This window comes from Mesitornis unicolor, unplaced genomic scaffold (genome assembly GCF_000695765.1).
Source record: "Mesitornis unicolor isolate BGI_N332 unplaced genomic scaffold, ASM69576v1 scaffold10913, whole genome shotgun sequence".
In the NCBI taxonomy this organism is placed as follows: Eukaryota; Metazoa; Chordata; class Aves; order Mesitornithiformes; family Mesitornithidae; genus Mesitornis; species Mesitornis unicolor.
Genome location: NW_010176708.1, coordinates 49,251 through 68,588, shown reverse-complemented (window position 1 = coordinate 68,588; position 19,338 = coordinate 49,251). Strand labels below are relative to the sequence as shown.

Here is a 19,338-nt window from a genome sequence, read left to right as displayed (position 1 = left end):
TTTCCCACTTTCAGCTTAAGAAAGAACACTTTTCCCATCTTTAATTTATTTTCTCGGCTTTTGCACAAACGCTGAGAGGACAGAGCTGGCTGGAGGAGACTGCATACTCAGCCAACATGGATTATAAATAATTAACTCAGGGCAAAAGGCTTTTCATTTCCCCAGCTCCTCCACAGGGACATTCTGCTCAGTGGAGGGTGCTTTGGGTCCTCAGGACCCACAGGGTCTGACAGGACCACCAGCAGCCAGTTACTGGCTGTGCTTTTCAAGCAGCTTTCATTCGAGGGGAGAAGAAGAAAAGTGAATGGAGCTCAAGCTCTTTCCTTTGGTCTTTCCTGCTCCTTAAAACCCAGCACTGCACAAGAGGCAAACTCTGGTGACAGGAATATAAAGAGAAAAACAAATGAAAACCACCAAACAGAAAGAGACAAGGCGATAACCAGACAAAGTGGTAAGAAAACTATTAAAAAAAAAATAAGACTAGCACTTGTGAAGGTTGAGGTGGCCCTTTCGAGGACAGAACAAGCTTTGTGGTTCTGCCATTGACCTAGGCAGGTTCAAGCACCAAAAGTCAAATCCATTTCTGTGATGTGCTGCACCCACACGAGAACTACTCGCACTCGGGTCTGCAAGGAGAGTGGCAAAGAGATCTTCAGATCTCATCTTCCTGAGGCCATGTGGCAGCGGATGGCCAGGGATGTTATAAGGGTTTGACAGGATGTGGGAAGTCAGCGTCTGGCAGGGTTAAACCATAGTGAGGATGCTCTGATCCAAGAGATCACAGCAGGTTTTACCCTCTTCTGAGGACACCTCATTGCCTGGATTAGAGCCTTCAGAGAGTGTAACAAGCTGTAATTTATTCCCGCTGACTCATACGCATAGTGGAAAGACCTTAAACACCCCACATTTTCCCCCGTAGATAGGTCTTAAGATGACAGGGTGTGTGTTGCCCACACACACACGTACCCTCATGGGCATACCCGCACGCCTAGAAAACAGCTCGGTTTTGTGGAAGTGGCTCATTCTGGAGTACTGGGTCGTAAGAGAATAGATTAAGAGCTAAAAACTGCAAGTGCCTGCACATTTCCAAATTTATTAATTTTTGTCTGCTATGCTGACTGATGGAGTCCTGATTTTAGGAGTCTCATCCTACATGAACGTAAGGCTCCCAGCCCTGACTGGGACAGCGTCTGCCTTGCACAAGTCAAGTGAGCCCTCAGCTGGTCCATAGCCACCAGATTCCCTGCACTGGAGCAAGGGGATGCATTTTCAGTACTTGCCATTTGCAATATAGCCTAACCTTCTTGAGCTCTTTCCCATGGGGAAACAATTATGGAAATGACACATTGCAAGGAAATGTTGGGAAATATTTATGGATAAACCCACTGAAATGCTTATTTTTGGCTATATGCTCTTGTTTAGAGCTATACTGAGCCAAAAACTAAGCAGCAGCACACTACTGTCCAGTTACAGCACCTCCAAACTGGCATTACATCAGGGATGCAAAGAAAATGAGTTTGCAAGGCAATGCACAGGCTGAATAAGGCCTGCAAAAGTAATCCATTTTGAACACGGAGGAATTCCCTGTCTGGTCACAGACAATTCACCAACAAAGAGGAACCAGCTTGCATTAATCACCACTTGTTTGCCCAGCGGTTGCTGTCGGGTGAGCTGTGCTAAAGCACTGAGCAGAATTTGACAAGTAGCAGCAAATGAAAGCTAGGATTTCCTAGCAGGAACAGCTTTCTTTTTCAGTGAAATTGCTGTTGCCAAGGTGAGACAATAATATTTCTGTGTTCACAAACAAAATGAAACCATTCTGCACCTTAGGCCATGGGCAAACATCCTTCTCCGAATCTGCTATGCTTGTTAAAGACACAACCTGTCTTGTCTGCTCACTCCTCCATCCCATGGAGGTCTGTGTGCAACATCACTGTCAGGGGGAGGGTTCCTGGGAGCGTCCCTGCCTCTCCTGAAGCTAAATTTGACACTGTCTGTGGCTTTTGCAAACTCGTGAAAACAGATGCTTGACTGGTACCCATTAGGGTTACCCCAATTGGCTTTTACCAGCTGCCAGCCCACATATTTGTCAGGTGTGCCAGCTCTGGGGGAGTTGCAATCATATCTCTCCCTCTCTCGCTCTCTCTCTCTGTATCCCTCTTTTTCTTTTTGGAACTCAAATAGGTTTGGCAACTTTAAGAAGTGTTTGTTTTTGTGAGTCTCATTTTTCTACGCTTTGTTCTCAGCCTTTGAGAGCATCAGTCTAGCATCCACAAAGAAAAAAGATACAGTCAATACTATCAGAGGAGCCAGCTTAGAAACTTCTGGGATTGGTTTCTTTTGATGCTACAGACTTTTTTCCCATAACCTTGACTTCATGTGTCTGCTTCTCCTACGCCAGGGATGTGGTCTGACTACTGTCAGTAGTGGGAGAACATCAGCTCTCTTGGGCAGAGGAAAATCTTTCTCTTAAAATAAGTGACATTGGCGTGACCTGTCTTTAAAAGAAAAGTATGAAGGACAGCCACATACAGTGTTTTAGTGTTTCTTTTTCCTGCCGCATTAGTCGGGGTTGCTCCTTTAGCAAATGCTCTGGTTTGAAGTTGAACAGATAAGTGTATGAGATTGCTGACGCTAGGGGTAGCAGGGAAGAGTAAAGATAAAACCAGAGAGGATTAGCAGAGGTAAGCATTTTTTCCTGTGCCATTTCACATCAGCATGTGTCAGTGCTGAGTTGGACCGAGTTTCACTTTGCAAGCAGTTGTGGTGGTTTGGAACTTACCACCATAGCAGCTTTGCCAGCAGAGCGACTTGTCAAAATCTGGTGGTTTGTTTCAGTTCACTGGTGGTTTAACTGGGCATCTTTGATCTTTGCCTCCTGAAAATCGGAAAACTTCTACCCCACCAGCGCTGAGACATGGTCACCTGAGACTGACCAGTTGGGGCAGTCAGTAAAGAAGAGATCCTCTCCCAAATTGGCTGTCGCAAAGGATGTCCACATCCCTGGGGAGCGAAGTTCTCCCCGCACAGGCAGAGATGTGCTTCCCTGAAGCAGCACAGCCTGTGTACATCTGCAGCATGTGCTGTGGCTGCATGGGGAGGCTCTGTCGTGCCCGTGCTGGGTCTGAGCCCAGCGCAAGAAGCTGTACCTGCCCCAGCACATGTTATGTAGGACACTGGCCATGTGTCAATGGCTCTGCTGCCTGCACCAAGCCCCTGATTCAGCTTGCCCAGAGCTAAAACGTTGAGGTTCTCAGTCACCCATCAGCTGAAAAGCTGCTTTGTTGATGTTAATCACCCTCAGTTTATTAATGCGGTCTCCTGCCCCCTGAAGTATTGCGGACTGAATGTACAAACAAGGTCAGCAACATTGGCATTTGCATCACTAGTTGATCAGAAGCTCTGTTTTGTGGGGGTTTCCAAAAGGATGTGTACAGCATCGGCTTCTTGTCCTGTTAAGATCTCAAGATGACTGGTCTTGCAAAAATGTTCTTCTAATGTTGGAAAAAGATGTGCTAAGTTATTGTTAGGTTCCTAAAATTAAGCCAGTCATACCTTTCCTCTTTCTGAGAGGTTGGTGCAGGGAGCGTCATGAGAAAACTTGCTTTTCCAGGCAGAGGAAGACAATATAGTATAGCAGTGAAATTTCTGAGGTCTGCATTTCACTTCCAAATAGCTTTTCTGTCCTGATGCAAAGATTATCAAGCAGAAAAAATGCTTATAAGATTATCTCGTCTGACTTACTGCTGGTAAAAGACACAGTAGTGCCCTGAATTAATTTTTGTTTTAATTAGAGTGTCTCATGTAAAAGAAAATCATCTGGTTTTGATACAAAAGTTGCCCACACGGGAGAATATGATCAGCAGCCTTAGAAGGATTTTTGCAGTAGCTAATGAGGGCTCGAAAGCATGAGTGACTTACTATGGCTTAAAAAAATCACGGAGCATCAGGTGAGTAACTGACAGATTATATTGCAGCCGTTGGAAGGAAAAATGTGTTTGCTTAAATCTCAGCAAAAGGGTGTTAAACTAACAGGTTTCCTCAGCCATTTGCAGTCTTCTAATCCATTACCCCAGCTCAACTGGCAAGTGGTGACATGTAAATCTGTAGTATCTTCCTCATGGTGACTTCATTGCTTTTTTCTAGGTGAAACTTGCCTTGCTTCAGCTTCCTCTGTCAGATTTATGCATCTGTTTACTAGACCAAATACTCCATTACTGACGTTTTGGTCCTTGTAAACTGTGATCAGGTCATCCCTTAATCATATCTTTGGTTGAAGTCCTGGCATCTGTCACTACATGGCACGTTTCCCGAACCTCTAAATCTGTGTCTGCTCTGAAAGCTCTCTACAGCACAAACATCCACCTAGAGCATCTGCCCCTCTGCCTGGACTGAGCTTTACAGCAAGTTGTGTATGATCACTTAAATCCAGAATGTGCTGCAGCAGCAGGGTAGGGCTGATGCAGATAATATCACAAAGAAAATGTTATGCCTGTAGAGCTGTACTTAAAAAACCCAGTTACTGGTAATCTACAGCCCTATGCTCTGGAAGTCTGGATCCTCACCTGACTTGGTTTGCTTTGCATCTATAGACTAGGACTTTATTTGGTCATCAAACTGCAAGATTGGGACCCTGCCTGATAATGCCCCTCCCTTTCTTCTTCACTCATGTTACATTAAGAACTCGCAGGTTTTGCTGCCACAATGAGATCTGACATATTAATAATTCTGCAGAAGAGAAGAAGGCCTCTCCTGTTGGAAGGCATGTTGAAACAAGGCTTGAGCAGATGGGCTCTTTTTTTGACGTGCCTTCCTTATTAACACAAAGTGATAGGAGTAAGGAATGATGCTTGACTGGAAAAGTCAAGCTTGAGGATAATTTGGTACATTAGGGATGCTCCTTCTGGAAACATTCAGCTTCTTGCTCCCTGCAGAAAGACACCAGTGTACCTTGGAATGACAGGAGCCACTTTGCATTCACTCAGCTGCTCTACAGCCATTCAGAAGCAATTGGTTTGCTTTGCAAAGTTCCTTGTAGTCATGAAGTCTGCTTTGTGAAGCAGTCTGGCATTGCAGGCTATACATGGATTGCACCTAAAGAGAGCTGGGCCAGTTTCCTGATGGTGCCACAGGTTTCTGTGGCACCCACTCAAGCTCAGGGTGAATTGCTTAAATGTTTTTTCCTTAAAAAGGAATATTTCAGTGTGCAACTCATTAAAAATAATAATAATTTAAAAATATAGTCCAATCTTATCTTCCCAGACAGAAAGGTTGGATATTAGGAGGAATTTCTTTGCTGAAAGGGTTGTCAAGCACTGGAACAGGCTGCCCAGGGAGGTGGTGGAGTTACCATCCCTGGAGGTGTTTAAAAGACCAGGAGATGTGGTTAGGGACATGGTCCAGTGGTGGACTTAGTAGGGCTGATCGATGGTTGGACTCGATGGTCTTGAAGGTCTTTCCCAACTGAAACCATTCTGTGATTCTAAAGGGACTAAAAATCCTAACGCTCATTCCTGAGGGAACTGTGTTAGTTTCAGCCAATAAGCCTTGTCCAAGCAATTGAAGAGAAAGGGGCATTTTCCGCCTCCTCATTCAGAGATGAGCTTTGCCATTCTCAGGGGGAGATCTGGAGGGCTCAGAAGATGCAGAGGGAGCAGAGAAAACAAGTGTTTCTCAGAAATGTGGCAGTCTTCAAGGAGAATGTTTAATGTCCTTTCTCTCAGGAAAACCCATGACTTAGAGCAAAGGAATGGAGATTTTCGGCTGGGCTGTGGGGAGGTTTAGGAGGCGATGAACTGCAGCCTGCTCAGAGCTCAACCCTCACTGCCTGTTACCACAGCTCCAAAGGTACAATTACGCTGCAGAAGGCACCCTGCAGGGAAAGTGTCAGCAAATTAATACCAATTCAGTGAAATATAGAGAGAATTTGAAAGTTTGGGGCAGTAGCCGGCTGCCTGTCAATGTCTGGCTGCAGAGATGAAGCTGCTTCTGTCTGTGGTGTTCCCGTGGGCTGGGATGATGTCCCAGAAGGACAAATGCTGCCCAGCATCATCAGTGTGAGGAGAGGAGGCAGGGGTTTAGGACAGTGGGGCCATGAAGTGTGGGAGTGAAAGGAGACACGCAGGAAACCAAGAGGTGTGGGCCAATTTGAGGAGGGTCATGCATGAAGGAATGAGGCTTTCCCCCTGCCGTCTGACAGCCGTCTGCACTGCCCACTCACTGTCTTGGCTCCTCACAGTGTTCAGGGTATAAATAAGGAGCTGGCTCATTTCTGGGGGACTTTCTTTTCAAGACAGATGCTTCATGGACCAGTTAATCAAGATGGATTCATAAGGCCCATTTCAAGTCATCAGCCTTCCTGCATTATGCATTTCCTTTGATGACTGAGCCCACAAGCAGTGGAGAGGAATATAAATGTGTGACTTGCTGACACCTCTCCCAGCAACCAAAGCAGCGAATGGGACAGTAAAACACCCTTTGGCTGAAAAATGTTTTCAGTTTAAGAACAGCATAAAGAATAGATGCAGCAAGGAAAACACAATGAGGCAAAACCATTTTCCCGTAGTGCTCTGTTTTCTGTTTGAAGGCACAAAGGTCTGTAGCAGCTGCCCATGTTATTTACTAGCAGCAGGACTTCCGCATGTAATCACTTTGTGAGGTTCATGAATGCAGAGAGAAGAGTCCATGGACGGGCTAAAGAGTGAGTTTCCTCCTTTGAACCGAGCCTGGCTGTTGCTTGAGCTGCATGTTGCAGACGCTGTGAGTCAGAGCAGGCATGGAGGAGGGAGGCTGAGGCAGTCTCAGCCCATAAGCGTGGATGGGCCCAGATATTTGTGGTTTCTTGTCAGCCTGCTAATTCGATGGCATTCAGAGAAAGCCAGGCATTTTCCAGGCATGCGCAAGGCGGGAGGCCGTATTCTCTGGTTTGCCAAGATGATTTTGCCAAGTGAATTTAAATCAAAGGGACAGCTAATCCTGCTGCAGGGCAGGGTGACATGATTTCCCTTCCAGCCTGGTTTTGAGAGTTCCCAGCGAGAACTGCCCCTGCGGAAGTGTTGTCTCGCCTGGAGTACCTATGTCCTGGGCACTGGCCCTATCTGCAGCCCTGGGGAGCTCCGTGCTGCTGCTGGGTTGTCAGCTAATTCCTCCTCATCCTCCCTGGGGCAATGGCAGTGCCACATGGGGAGGTGAAGCCAGGTACCTTGCATGTCCTATAGATACATCCCAAATAGTTCAGGTCTAAAGAGCCTGAAGAAAATCACATACCATCAAATTCCAGGGGCTCAGCTCCCTGAACAGCCCACTGTGCTCCAGACGTGGCTGAAAACAAGCTCTTCCAGTATTTATTGGCAGATTTTTTAAGCAGTTTCAAAACCGTTTGACCACTCCATGGGACCACAGAGATCCCCCAGAGTACATCGTTCCAGCACTGTTCACTTCTTGCTGTCCTTGATTGGGTGGCAAAGGGAAACATTTCTGTGCTGATTCTTTCCCAAGCTGGTGGATACTGAACATATTTCTGCAAAAGCATTTCTGCTGCCCCTCAGTAGTGGGTTCGGTCTTTCCTTAGTGATTTTGTAGAAAACTATTCTGTTTACCAAACACGGCAAATTGCAAACAAAATAAAAGGTCCCTTTTTTTTTGCAACATGTGGCCATAGGTAGTACAAGGTGACAGACAATCAATTACTTATATCTGAGGAAGAAGTTATTTACTTATAAGGAAGAAATTCTTTAATGTGAGGGTGGTGAGACACTGGCACAGGTTGCCCTGGGAAGTTGTGGATGCTCCATTCCTGGAAGTTCTATGATTCTATGACAACTTTGCTTGCAAATATTGTAATTCTCCTGTTCTCCTGTTTCCTACAAGCACTGACTGATATGCCAGAAAGGCAGATAAGCGTATTTAATTCCTGATGCCACTTTGTCAATGGAACATTTTCAAGAGCCAGCCAGTTTGCATAACATTTTATATTTTCTTGTTTGTATGTTAGCCAGCAAGAATTCACCTCTTCTGGGAATTATTTTCTGAAATATCTCTGGTGTTCCCAGTTCATTTGCTCTCATGTCACCCAGACCTGCTCCGAGCAGATTTCAGTGGTGCACTGATTAAAACTCCTTTGTAATTAGGGCCATTCCTATATTGACCCTGTACTGGGGCATGTGAAGGAGAGGGAACAGGTGAAAACAGTTATTTCAGCAGTTGATAACAGCCAAAATGCAAGGACATATTCAAGGTTAATGATGTCCTCTCTGGTCCCAACTGCCTTAAACAACTGAATAATCTTTAGAGGTCTCCACAGTTTTTAAAGAACCTGAATTGTGTGAAAAAATAGTAGGGAAAACTTAGTACAGTCTTCGTGAGGAAATAACTCCCTTTGTCTATTCAGATTATTTTTAATTTTTGTGTAAGTTGAAACCAAATGAATATTGTTGAATACTTGTTTGAGTTTCAGAATGGTTTGGTTTGGGGAAAACAATGAAATACTGGTTTTAGCTGACGCTGTTTCATCACAGCTGTCATAATCTAATTTTGAATTTTCCTATTTAAATCTGCTTGTTGAGAGGGCTAAATACACCAAACATTTATCTTATACTCTGTTGTGAACTTGGACTTTTCCTTATGCCTTTGTAGGCCTTCTAAGGAGGAGCTGGTGGCATAAACTTCACGTTGCTCTGTGGTAGTTTCTTTTGACAGATCATTTTCCCCTGAGTACCTCCCAGGAGCAAAATGTCAGTGTAATTTGGTCCTAGTCATAAATAACCAGTTGGCAACCTGTGAGGTCCCTTTTACTGAACCTTAGGAGCTCTGCGTGTCAAAAAACACTTGGCCTGAAATGCATTAAGATGTCAGGGACAATTATCCTGCTGCATTTCCTATTCATTAATCACAGCTCTGGCTTTCTGAAACCCCTACGCTAGCAATTACAAACAAGATTGATGTGGGTTTAACCAGCATTCTGAGGCATACATACACACAACATATCACTCTTTTTTTAACCCAAATCACTGCACTTTGAGGTAAAACAAATAATCTATTTAGAGCATCTGTACACCTATATCCAATCCTCAGCCATCTAAGTGGATGCCAAATTGCTTACAAAAAGCCAGAAGAAAAAGTGTGAAAGTCTTTAAAGGCATTTTTGAGTCACTTATGACTCCCTCTGTCTGACGCTGATATGAGAGAGCAATTTAGTATTTTACTTGCAAGTTGCTTGTTCCCAAAACAGGTTTCCAACTAACGGCTTAGCTTGATCCTGACCTTGGAAGTTAACAAGTTAATCACCTCCCTTAGCCTATGCACAGAAAGCACCATTTTGGGAACCTGACCAGTGTCTTCTGGGTGTAATGGACTTGGCTTTTTTCACTCACACCATCATCGTATGTTTGAGAGCAAGCAAGCGAGAGAAACCCGGTGGTAGGTTTAGAAGGTGCCTTTGGAGCACAGCAGCAGTAGAAGGAAGGCAGAGCTCAAACAAGCTCTTCTGCAGCTCAAGTGATTGCATTGTGCATAGCCCTCTCATTAATTTTCCCTTATGCATTATGGTTCTGAATGGTACTAAGGAAAATAATGGACTACATGTCTTGTGCTTGTTTTTCAAAAGAAAAAGCACCAGACTTCAGCCTCTCTCACACACAGCAGCCCAAGCAGGAGGACAGAGGCTCTGCTTTGTGCAAGGTGGTACAGCAAACAGTTTTGCATAGCAACAGTGCTGAAGAGATAGGGTCAAAGCTGGGAGACCAAGAAATGACCGCTTCTCCATATCACTTGCAGTGTACCTTTAATTATTTTTTTGCCTCTGACTCAACAGGAGTGACTAATTCTACAGTGCCACCCTGACACACGTGTATTTGTGCACTTGTGTTCATCATATGCAGTGGGCAAGAAGTAGAGGAGAACAATAAAGGAATGAAAGAAATGTATTTCATTAGTAACCTGACGTCCAGAAAAGTACCCTTTTTTCTCCCAAATTAACAAATTCTATAAACCACCTTTCTAACAGACAGACTCCTTTGACAAGTGAACCAACCACTTCATGATCTGCTGAAAATTCATTGTTCAGGATTTGTTTTTCCCTACAAACTGTGATTTGAAAAGAAGTAGCCTATCCATTGGTAACTGACTGCATAGAAGTTAGAGCTAGATGAATAATTCTTTCTAATATATTTTGAGAATTTTACTAGCTTCATCCAAGCATTATTCGGGATATATTTTTCTATTATTCTGCTAGCTTTCTTGAAAACGAGCTGTTACTAATATGACTATTTGTCCCCTGGGTAGAAACTGCAGGATGTGTCCAGCTCACAGCCTGTGAGAAAGGCAAGCTTGCCCTATGGTCAGGGAAGTGGTGTCTCTCTTGAATTGGGCCTTACCTTGCAAAGGGAAGAGATTTTACCTAAGCTGGCTGCCATAGGCAGGATTCCTCTTTCCCACGCAGAGACGTGTTCCTGTGATGAGCTTCTCCTGTTTCTCTTCTGTTCTAGGGATTCATGGATATTGACCTGACCAAATTCAAGGAGAGCGGAGCCAATGTAACTGGCTTCCAGTTGGTGAATTACACAGATACTGTTCCCGCCAGGATTATGCAGCAGTGGAGGAATAATGATGCCAGGGAGCATCCTCGTGTGGACTGGAAGAGGCCAAAGGCAAGTGTTATTAAAAAACTCTTTTAATTTAGGGTCCATCTGGCTCAGTTCAGGTTATGGTCACCTCTTTGTGATCACACAGAGCTCTTTAATCTCTCTGAAAACCTATCACTTAGTGTAGTTATGAACATTATCCGTTCCAAATGCTCCAACATTGTCTAAATTTTACTAGGCAGTAGTTACTGCCTGCTAAGGAATACACAAGTTAGTGTATTCACTCAGTCTCCTCATTTTTAGCATCCTCAAAGCTAAGGATTAAACATCTCCTAATGTTCAGTATATAAAAAAGAAAAAGCCTCATTAACTCCTTAACCTTTGACTTGTTAGCTAAATATCCAGTGCCAATAAGGTCTTTCCAGATGTCCTTTCTGAGCATTTCAAATCAGTATGTACACCAGAGGGGAAATATATTTTAATTCCTAAGACAGACAAAAGACCCTGAAGCTGTTGAGGGACAGGCAGAGGGTTTGGGAGGTTTGGGCTTTTTTTCTGTCTGACATTTGAAAACAAATCCACTTGTGACAAACACTCAGCAATAGAAATGTCGACTTTGGAAGTATTAGTTTAAGAAAGTTGCAAACCAAGTAGGTGATCAGAGGAAAAGGGATTAACTCTAATGGTTATCATTCGTGCCAGAGTTTTACACTAGTTTCTTTACAAGCTTATGCTTGAATAACCTCAACTTTTCCAGATTTTTTGCACATTGAAGTAGGGTTTTCTGGCCTCCATTTGTGACCAGAAAGGATCACTTGTTAATTGACTTCACGTATCTCACATTTACACTGTATAGTGTATTCCTTAAAGGTTCAGGTCAATGATTCTAATTAAACACCACTTAGGTAACAGGTGAATGGCTTTTAAGGCTGAGTCCTCCTCAGGAAGTGCAATCTGAAGGCAGTTAGGCTAGAAGTGCGAAAGGCAAAGCAGAGCCATCTTTAGCTCTGCATCAGCTTCTCCTTCACTCTCCCATCCTCTGGGAGAGAAGGCACCAACTTTCATGAGTCAGTTGTGATTACAGGGAGCAAGAGGCTGTTCATCTCCACAGATGGAAGGATGAAAACAGGACAAATCATCTGAAAAGTTGCCATTAAATGAAGCAGTGTAGCACTCCCAAGGTCAACTCACCCTAACGGGCAATGTACAACTCCTCTTCTCTCTCTAGTACACGTCAGCCCTCACGTACGACGGGGTGCGGGTGATGGCCGAGGCATTTCAGAACCTGCGGAGACAGCGGATCGATATCTCCCGTCGCGGCAATGCCGGAGACTGCCTTGCAAACCCAGCCGTGCCCTGGGGACAAGGCATCGACATCCAGAGAGCGCTGCAGCAGGTTCGAAACCTAACCGATGTGTGCACTGCAAGGACGGCTGAGCACAGCCTGTGGGTGGGGACAAGGGTTGATTGGCAGCAGAAATGCTCAAACTCATTGCTTGGGATGAGGGAGCTGATTCTTCCAGATTAGAGCCTGAATTTCTTGGTAACATCCAATGTGTCCTCGCATTCTCTAATTTCTGTTGGAGTTCTGTGATGGAAAAGCCAAAATATTATCCCATGGAATCCTGGGTCTCTGTTTTTATCTTCCCCTTCCCAAGAGGGAGATCTGCTCACACCATATTTTTTGAAGCTCCTTTGACTCTGCAAACTTGGCTTCAGCTCCAGACTGCTAATGGAGGTTGAAAACATGTGAATTTTGCCTTATGTGCTGGCTGTCATCAAAACGTTCTCAAAGCCCAGAATGTTTCGTACTGTGAGGACAGGTAAAAGTCTTTATAACAGCCATTTAGATGATTTGTTCCTTAAACCTGATAATCTTGCTTTTTCATCCTGCAAAAAAAATTTGTTTATTCAAAAAACCTATGTGAAACCTACAGAAAGAGAGAAAAACAATGCACTCATAAAAACTTCAAAAGGTAGAACATTTAAAAATTGCAATAAGTTTCAAAACTAATATTAATTTCTAGCCTTTTTATTTTTTCAGACAAAAATAAATGGATTCCTTGCAAATACTGCAAGTTCAGTAGCAGTAAGCCAAATATAGCTTATTCTGTCTTCTTTCCTTCGCTGTGAGGCAGGCAAGAAGAACAAAATTAATTTGGTTACTTTGCATCATATGTAAATTTCCCCAAGTGCTTTGTATCGCTTAGATTTGGCTTACTGGTAAACAACAATTCCTTTAAAACCAGATCTTGCATCTGATTTGATTTTATTGCTTGGATTCAATTTGTTCCCAAGCCTGTCATTGACTTTCTGTATGACCTTGGGCAAATCACTGTCATAGCTTCTCCAAATCCTTATAATAAAATCAGCCTCCTTGATGCATTAGGGAGATCAATTACCTAATAAACATGAAATACTTGGATGTCTTCTAATGAGCAATGGGATCTCAAGCATTTTCCTTTATTGAGTTTATAAGAATAGGATATCAAAATCAGATGGCTGGAAAATACAGATTTGTTTGTGTTGGAAAATCTCCTCTGAAGTTTTCTCATCTCTTCATTAAAATAATTTCAAAGTGTTAATTTTTCACCTGTAGAGATCATGGGACATGAAGTGCCATTTGTAAAAGCTGTTTCCTTACCATTGAGAAATTAGAATTTCCAAAAGGTTTGACCAGTTCAGTTGTGATGGTCCAAATAGAAGGCTGTGAAACAAGCAGGGGAAGAAGTCTCCTTAGGAAATTTTAACTATGAATTTAATAATCCTCTAGCATTTAGTATTGTAGCAAGAGAGTGGCAGATGAAACTAGAAGAACTTATGATTCGATTGAAGGTTTGAGTTATCCCTTCTGTAAAGCCTTACAATTAGGGCAAATCTTAACCGCTATTCACAGCTTGCTTTCTCTTCACCTCCCATTTGCTAATGCCTGAAATTTTATAAGCTGTTTAAAAGCAAAAAGTTTCTGTACTTATTTCTGCTCAAGCGTCTGGAATAAGCTCCTGAATTGCTGTATTTCTGTTTAGTGTAGGAAGGAATCATGGATGGCAGGAGCAAAGGTGAAAAGCAATTTAAAACATTCTGCAGTTTTTCAGAAACAGGAATCTAACATATTTCAGCAAAACGTATGCTTTTATTAAAGAGAATGAATGATTTTTCCAGGAAAAAAAGATGATGATAATTTTTGACAGATTTTTTTGTTAACGTTATTTGGTTACCACATCCCTTATGCAGGTAGCTAGTCCCTAACTGCTGCGAACCAGAAGGCCGCGACAGCACCCTTCTGCTCCAGCTCTCCCAGCAAAGAACCACATGCCCGTGTCCTGTACACAAATGCCCTTAAGTGCTCCATGTCCATTTGACTTCACTGGTGCTTAGCACTGTTGAAATCAGTCCTTGCTGTGTTTTGTAGTGATTCAGGAGATCTCAGAGGATGATAAATGATGGAAAAGTTGTGCTGCAGCCTCCAGGATGGATGGGAGAGACCCTTTTTGCCGTTTCAGTGCCACATAGATATCGCATGGTTGAGATTTCATTCATTCAGATAGAATAAATGGGTGCTGTACTGCCTTTTAGTGCATATAAAGCTACAACGCACAAGTGTCTGTGACCTCAGCTTCACAAGCAGTCAAAACCTGAAAAGAAAACCAAAAGGGCCATGAAAAAGCAGGCACAGGAGTGCTTAAGACAGTGGTGCTTTTCTAGTGCATCTATCTGTTTTGGGCACATTGTGTCTTGTGAGAAGGGAAAAGCAAGTTTCTCCAAATGTCACCAGGAATACCTCTTGACTTGAAGGAGCTTCAGAAAATACTGGCAGATGTTCATTTTTATGACAAACCTTTGTGATGAGAGCTGGAAAACAAACACAGTTTAAGCAGATTAGCAACAGATTTCTTCTGTAACGATATAACCTCATTTCTTCAATATGGGTCTTTATTCCGAGGTTCTCAGTGCACTGCAAAAGGCAGTAAATATCAGTTCCTGTTTTGCATGTGGGAAGACTTCAGCTGCGGGGACAACACATTTTTCCCAAGTGGAAAGGCTGAGAACAGACCTTTAATTCCCAGTCAATCCAGTGGCATGAGTACTTCTCCACATGGCCTTTGTAGAGACCCAAACTTGCACCTCTTTTCCCATGTTCCTGGTCTCCATGCACTCTATGTGACCCCAGCCCATCTCCACATCAGGCTGGGCACTTTTCAACAAGTCAAATGGCCGCGCTGAAAGAAGTTCAGGGTGTGGGACGTGAAGTGAGCAATGCTCTTCAGCTCAGCAGTGCTAGCAGCAGAGATTTATGACTCAAAGTTTGCTATGTAAATCTCATTTACAATACTAAATTGTCAGGTTTTATTAGGCTGGTGCAGAAGTAATTAAATTTGCTTGTTAACTGATAGACTCCTCTCTATCGAAAGGCGGCAGCTGGGCGCTGTGGCCATGGTTTCATATTTCCTCCAAATACAGTTCCTGATTAGGACTGACAAATTCTTTACCAAATCCTGACTCCAGGTCAGATTTGGAAAATATTTTTATAAACCCACAAAACCCAAGGCATTCAGAGCTGATTTAGCTCACTGTCACATCCCAAGAGGTGATGGGCTCACACATGGGATTTAGCTCTTATGCATCACTGAGCTCAGTAATAGACCTCTAATTTTAAGAGATTTTTTTTTTTTTAAAGAAAGGATAAGTTAAGAGAAATGCTGTGCACATGGCCAGGCATGCTGGAAAGGATGAACCAAAGTGAAAGCTCAGCATCAGATAGATGTCCTGTGTCCCCTACATAGATCTGAGAGACAGGACTGCACTCTCCATCCTTCCTCCTATCACCACTTACTGCTGCCAAATCACCACTGTGCAAGATGCTGACCAGTTTGCTCTCCTCATTGGTATTTATGTCTTCAAGGTCCGTTTTGAAGGATTGTCTGGAAATGTCCAGTTTAACGAGAAGGGACGGAGGACCAACTACACCCTCCATGTGATTGAGATGAAACATGATGGAGTCAGAAAGGTAAAGTAGAGAGTGGCCTGAGACTGTGTCAGGGACCAGCCCAATGTTCAAGTTACAGTGTGGTTAGGTCTCAAGAGATGTTTCTGTTCGTGAAAGTTTGCATGTGGAGTCACCACGAGTGCATTCCCAGCTCCCTGCATGAGCAAAGCCAAGAACTGGGGAAAACTCATGGTATATTACTGAAAAAAAAACAACACATGGAAAGGATTATCAAGAGCAACAAGGACATCTCTGCTGTGGGAAGGGGTTTCCAGGACAGTAAAAGCTTGGCCCATTCAGTCTTGCTGGTGGCAGGGCACATTGGCTCAGGCCCGGCTACAGGGGTGTCTGGTTTTGCTTTTTTGGCACCTTGATCTCTTTGCACTTTGCAAAATCAGGAGTGCTGAGCCCTTGAAAACTAATCCTTTTGAAAATCTGACTCCATGTGCTTATGTCCCACTTTAGATACCTGTTTGAAGAGTAAAGAATAACTCAGTTATTCCATCGATAAAGGAAAGCTACTAAATATTTTGGAATGAGGCATTCACTGAAATCTCTCTGCACCTCCTCAATCCCCTGAAAAATAAAATACCTGTTTGAAACTAAGAAAAACTGCAAACAGTGGAAGCTCCACTTTTACAGCCCCTGCCTCCAATTCATAATTACACCTGAGAGCAGCCAGTGTGAGATTAAAGCCTACCACAGTCAAGCAAAAAAGGGCAAAATTTTTGTTGAAAAATAGAAGAACTGTCATTTTGAAGACATACAAAGTGGTCTTCCTCCTCTGCGTGGTATTCATAAGAGGAAAAATGCAGTATTATGTCCAGTTTGAGGCTCTGAACTCCAAGATGTTGTCAATCTGGAGAGAGTCTAGAGGAGAAGAAACAGAATGGCTAAATGTCTTTATTTTGCTCTGTATTTACTAAGAGAAATTGTATTTGTGTAGAAGACATATACTTCACTGCCACAATGCATATTTTCTCTTAGATCCACCACATTAGAGGTGTAAAACAAACATGCCCGTCTCCACTTCTGTTGCCCTAGGGCAGAGCTTTGGAAGCTCTTTTCTCACTCTCCTTCCTTTTTGTCTGTGCAGTGGAGAGACATGAGAAGCCCGTGTAGATTTTTCCTCCTGAGCTGTTATGATCTCTAACCTGCCATCAGTGGGTTGTTGGTCATGCCCTGTGTTAATACCCTTTCCTCTTTACTGTGATAAGAAATTCCTTTCACATGAGCAGAGCTTAGGCAACTTCATTCTTGCATGAGGTGATGGAAAACCTCTTATAAAATCAAGCACTCAAAGTGGATAACCTCAACAGTGATCTTCCTAGTGATCCTCATTGGCGCTCTGCTTTACCTGCAAGCAGTGATAGATCAGCCCAAATCCCTGATTATTAATAAACACAGCTTAACATGAGAGTTCTTCCCATTAAAAATGTTCAGTTTATTCATGACCCCAAACTTATTGACATTAGCCAAGGTTGGGGTTTTTTTCTCACTTGATTTTTTTGTCATCTTGTCTTAAGATATCCTAAGAGTCAGCCCTATGTTTATGTAGGCTTTCAGCTTCGGGATAGCATTTTATGACCCTGCAGCACCTGGGCTTGCAGCAGGCATGCTCCCCAAAAGAAAAATACTCAGAAATCACACAGGGGAAGTGTGAGCTTTTGGCACAGGGATGGGGCAGGGAGTTACAATTATCCCCCAGTACTGCATGCCAATTGTTTTTAGGTGCATACAAGCACTCTGCTACTTTAGTGTATCATATACATGACTTTCAGGCTGGAGACATGGTGGAGTGGGGGAGTTCTTGGTCCCCGTGGCAAAAGATGTCAAGAATCATGGAGAGGAGGTCTCTGGTTGAGTATGAACATCCAGTGCGAGCTGACTCTGCTTCAATGACCCTGTTACTGTAGCCTGGTTAATATTACAAAGAGATATCAAAGAGATATCCTGGTTTTGTATTTGGCAGATTGGTTATTGGAATGAAGATGAGAAGTTGGTTCCAGCAGCCATAGATACTCAAAGCGGCAATGAGTCTACAAGCCTCCAGAACAGGACTTACATAGTCACGACTATCCTAGTAAGTGCTGTGACTTCTATCCCAGCCCTCCCTTTCCCCCATCTCCTTGATGTGCAGACTCCCTCTTCCCCCTCATGTGCCCTCCTTTGTACTGTATCATTTTTATAATAGCAATAACAATAATAATAATAATAATAACAGCACTTACTGTTTCCTGCCGGGTCCATAAAGGTATGTGAAAATTGCTGTGGCTAATTAAATAGGTATTAAAGAGCTCTCATGCTTAAGTGTAGAAAATACAAAAGATTATGACAAGATAGTAAAGGCATCAGCATAGGTAAATTAGGAACATTATACCTGTGCTTTGTATTTAGCCCACAGAACGGGGGCTGTAATTCTGGGAAGGATAAGCTGTGTTGTGCAGAAAGGCTGAATCATAGCTTAAAAAACAAATCTTCACTATAATCATGAAGGAATAATAGGTACCCCGTAATGTATGATATCATGTATTGTCTCATTGTGTACGCTTACCCTGCAGAAACAGATGAAATTTTACTAACTTGTTTATTGAATGCTTACTGTGAGTCTACAGAGAAGACACAATACCCAAACTGAGTTAAACATCTTTAGGGCTCTTTCCTGTCCAGCAGAATTGCTTCTGCCTGTGCCCACGTAGGCAGACATGCCTTTAAAAATTCAGAGCTCAAATGCACTAAATATCCCCTGCAGAACTGCACTGAAAGGCTTGCTACCCAAAACCCCTCAGCTACTCTGTTTCCCTCAGGTCCATCACTGCAGAAGCTGCACACAGTTTCTGCATGAATAAATAGAAAATGCTACAATAAAAATCGCACTCTGTACCTTCTAAAATAAGCCCATTGTGTGTTGGCTGTGCCCTTTGGTACAGGGGTACAAAGCTGGAGCTTTTCAAGGGGACGAGAAGCTGCACTCTGGGCTCTAGTCTGAGCCCCTGGTGTGCATCTCTCGAAATGTGGAGCATGGCTCAATATTGGTCTCCTCTGTGCCAGGAAGACCCATATGTGATGCTCAAGAAGAACGCCAACCAGTTTGAAGGCAACGAGAGGTATGAAGGCTACTGTGTGGAGCTTGCTGCAGAGATCGCGAAACACGTTGGCTACCACTACCGGCTGGAGATCGTCAGGGATGGGAAGTACGGAGCCCGGGACCCCGACACCAAAACGTGGAACGGCATGGTGGGAGAGCTCGTTTATGGGGTGAGTTTCCAACCCCATCTGTTGTCTTTAGCTCTTGGCACTTCAGAACACATTCAAGCCCTAGAGTAAAAAGGAGCCCTGCTTTCTGTCAGCCTGAGCTGTCTTGAGGACTGCAGCTCTGGTAATGTAAATAATCAGCCCAAGTAAAACATTCTAATTTAGGGAGGGACAGCACATTCTGTGCCTAAGGAAATATCAAAGTGTTTCCTTTCAACAGTTCCAGGATTCTTTTTCCTTCCATTTTCGGAAGAACAAGTATTGAAAGGTCAAATTTTCCCATGGGTAGAACCTCCAAATTTTACTCTACTTTATATTTGCATGATAATGGCAGGATAAAAGGACAAGATTTCAAACACTCAGCATATGACTGGTGAACAGAAGGACTACACTGCTTTCTGTCTCCCCACTCATTTCCATCATCTCAGATACTCACCTGTGCCCTACACTTCTAAACCCAGTTTGGTCTGGTAGTTCGCAATCTGTGGTGTTTAGATCATCCTTCAGAGGGGTCTA

General features: G+C 43.3%; 1 protein-coding gene across 3 annotated transcripts in view; it reads left to right on the top strand.

Annotated features, from left to right (window-relative positions):
• GRIA1 (glutamate receptor, ionotropic, AMPA 1) overlaps positions 1-19,338 on the top strand; it is a 121,668-nt gene that overhangs the window by 66,801 nt on the left and 35,529 nt on the right. For all 3 annotated transcript variants that reach the window (XM_010181808.1, XM_010181807.1, XM_010181809.1), the window contains 5 exons: positions 10,485-10,646; positions 11,809-11,976; positions 15,484-15,588; positions 17,540-17,650; positions 18,619-18,825. In XM_010181808.1, coding sequence (XP_010180110.1) covers positions 10,485-10,646; positions 11,809-11,976; positions 15,484-15,588; positions 17,540-17,650; positions 18,619-18,825 — 753 coding nt within the window. The remainder of the gene's footprint in view (positions 1-10,484; positions 10,647-11,808; positions 11,977-15,483; positions 15,589-17,539; positions 17,651-18,618; positions 18,826-19,338) is intronic.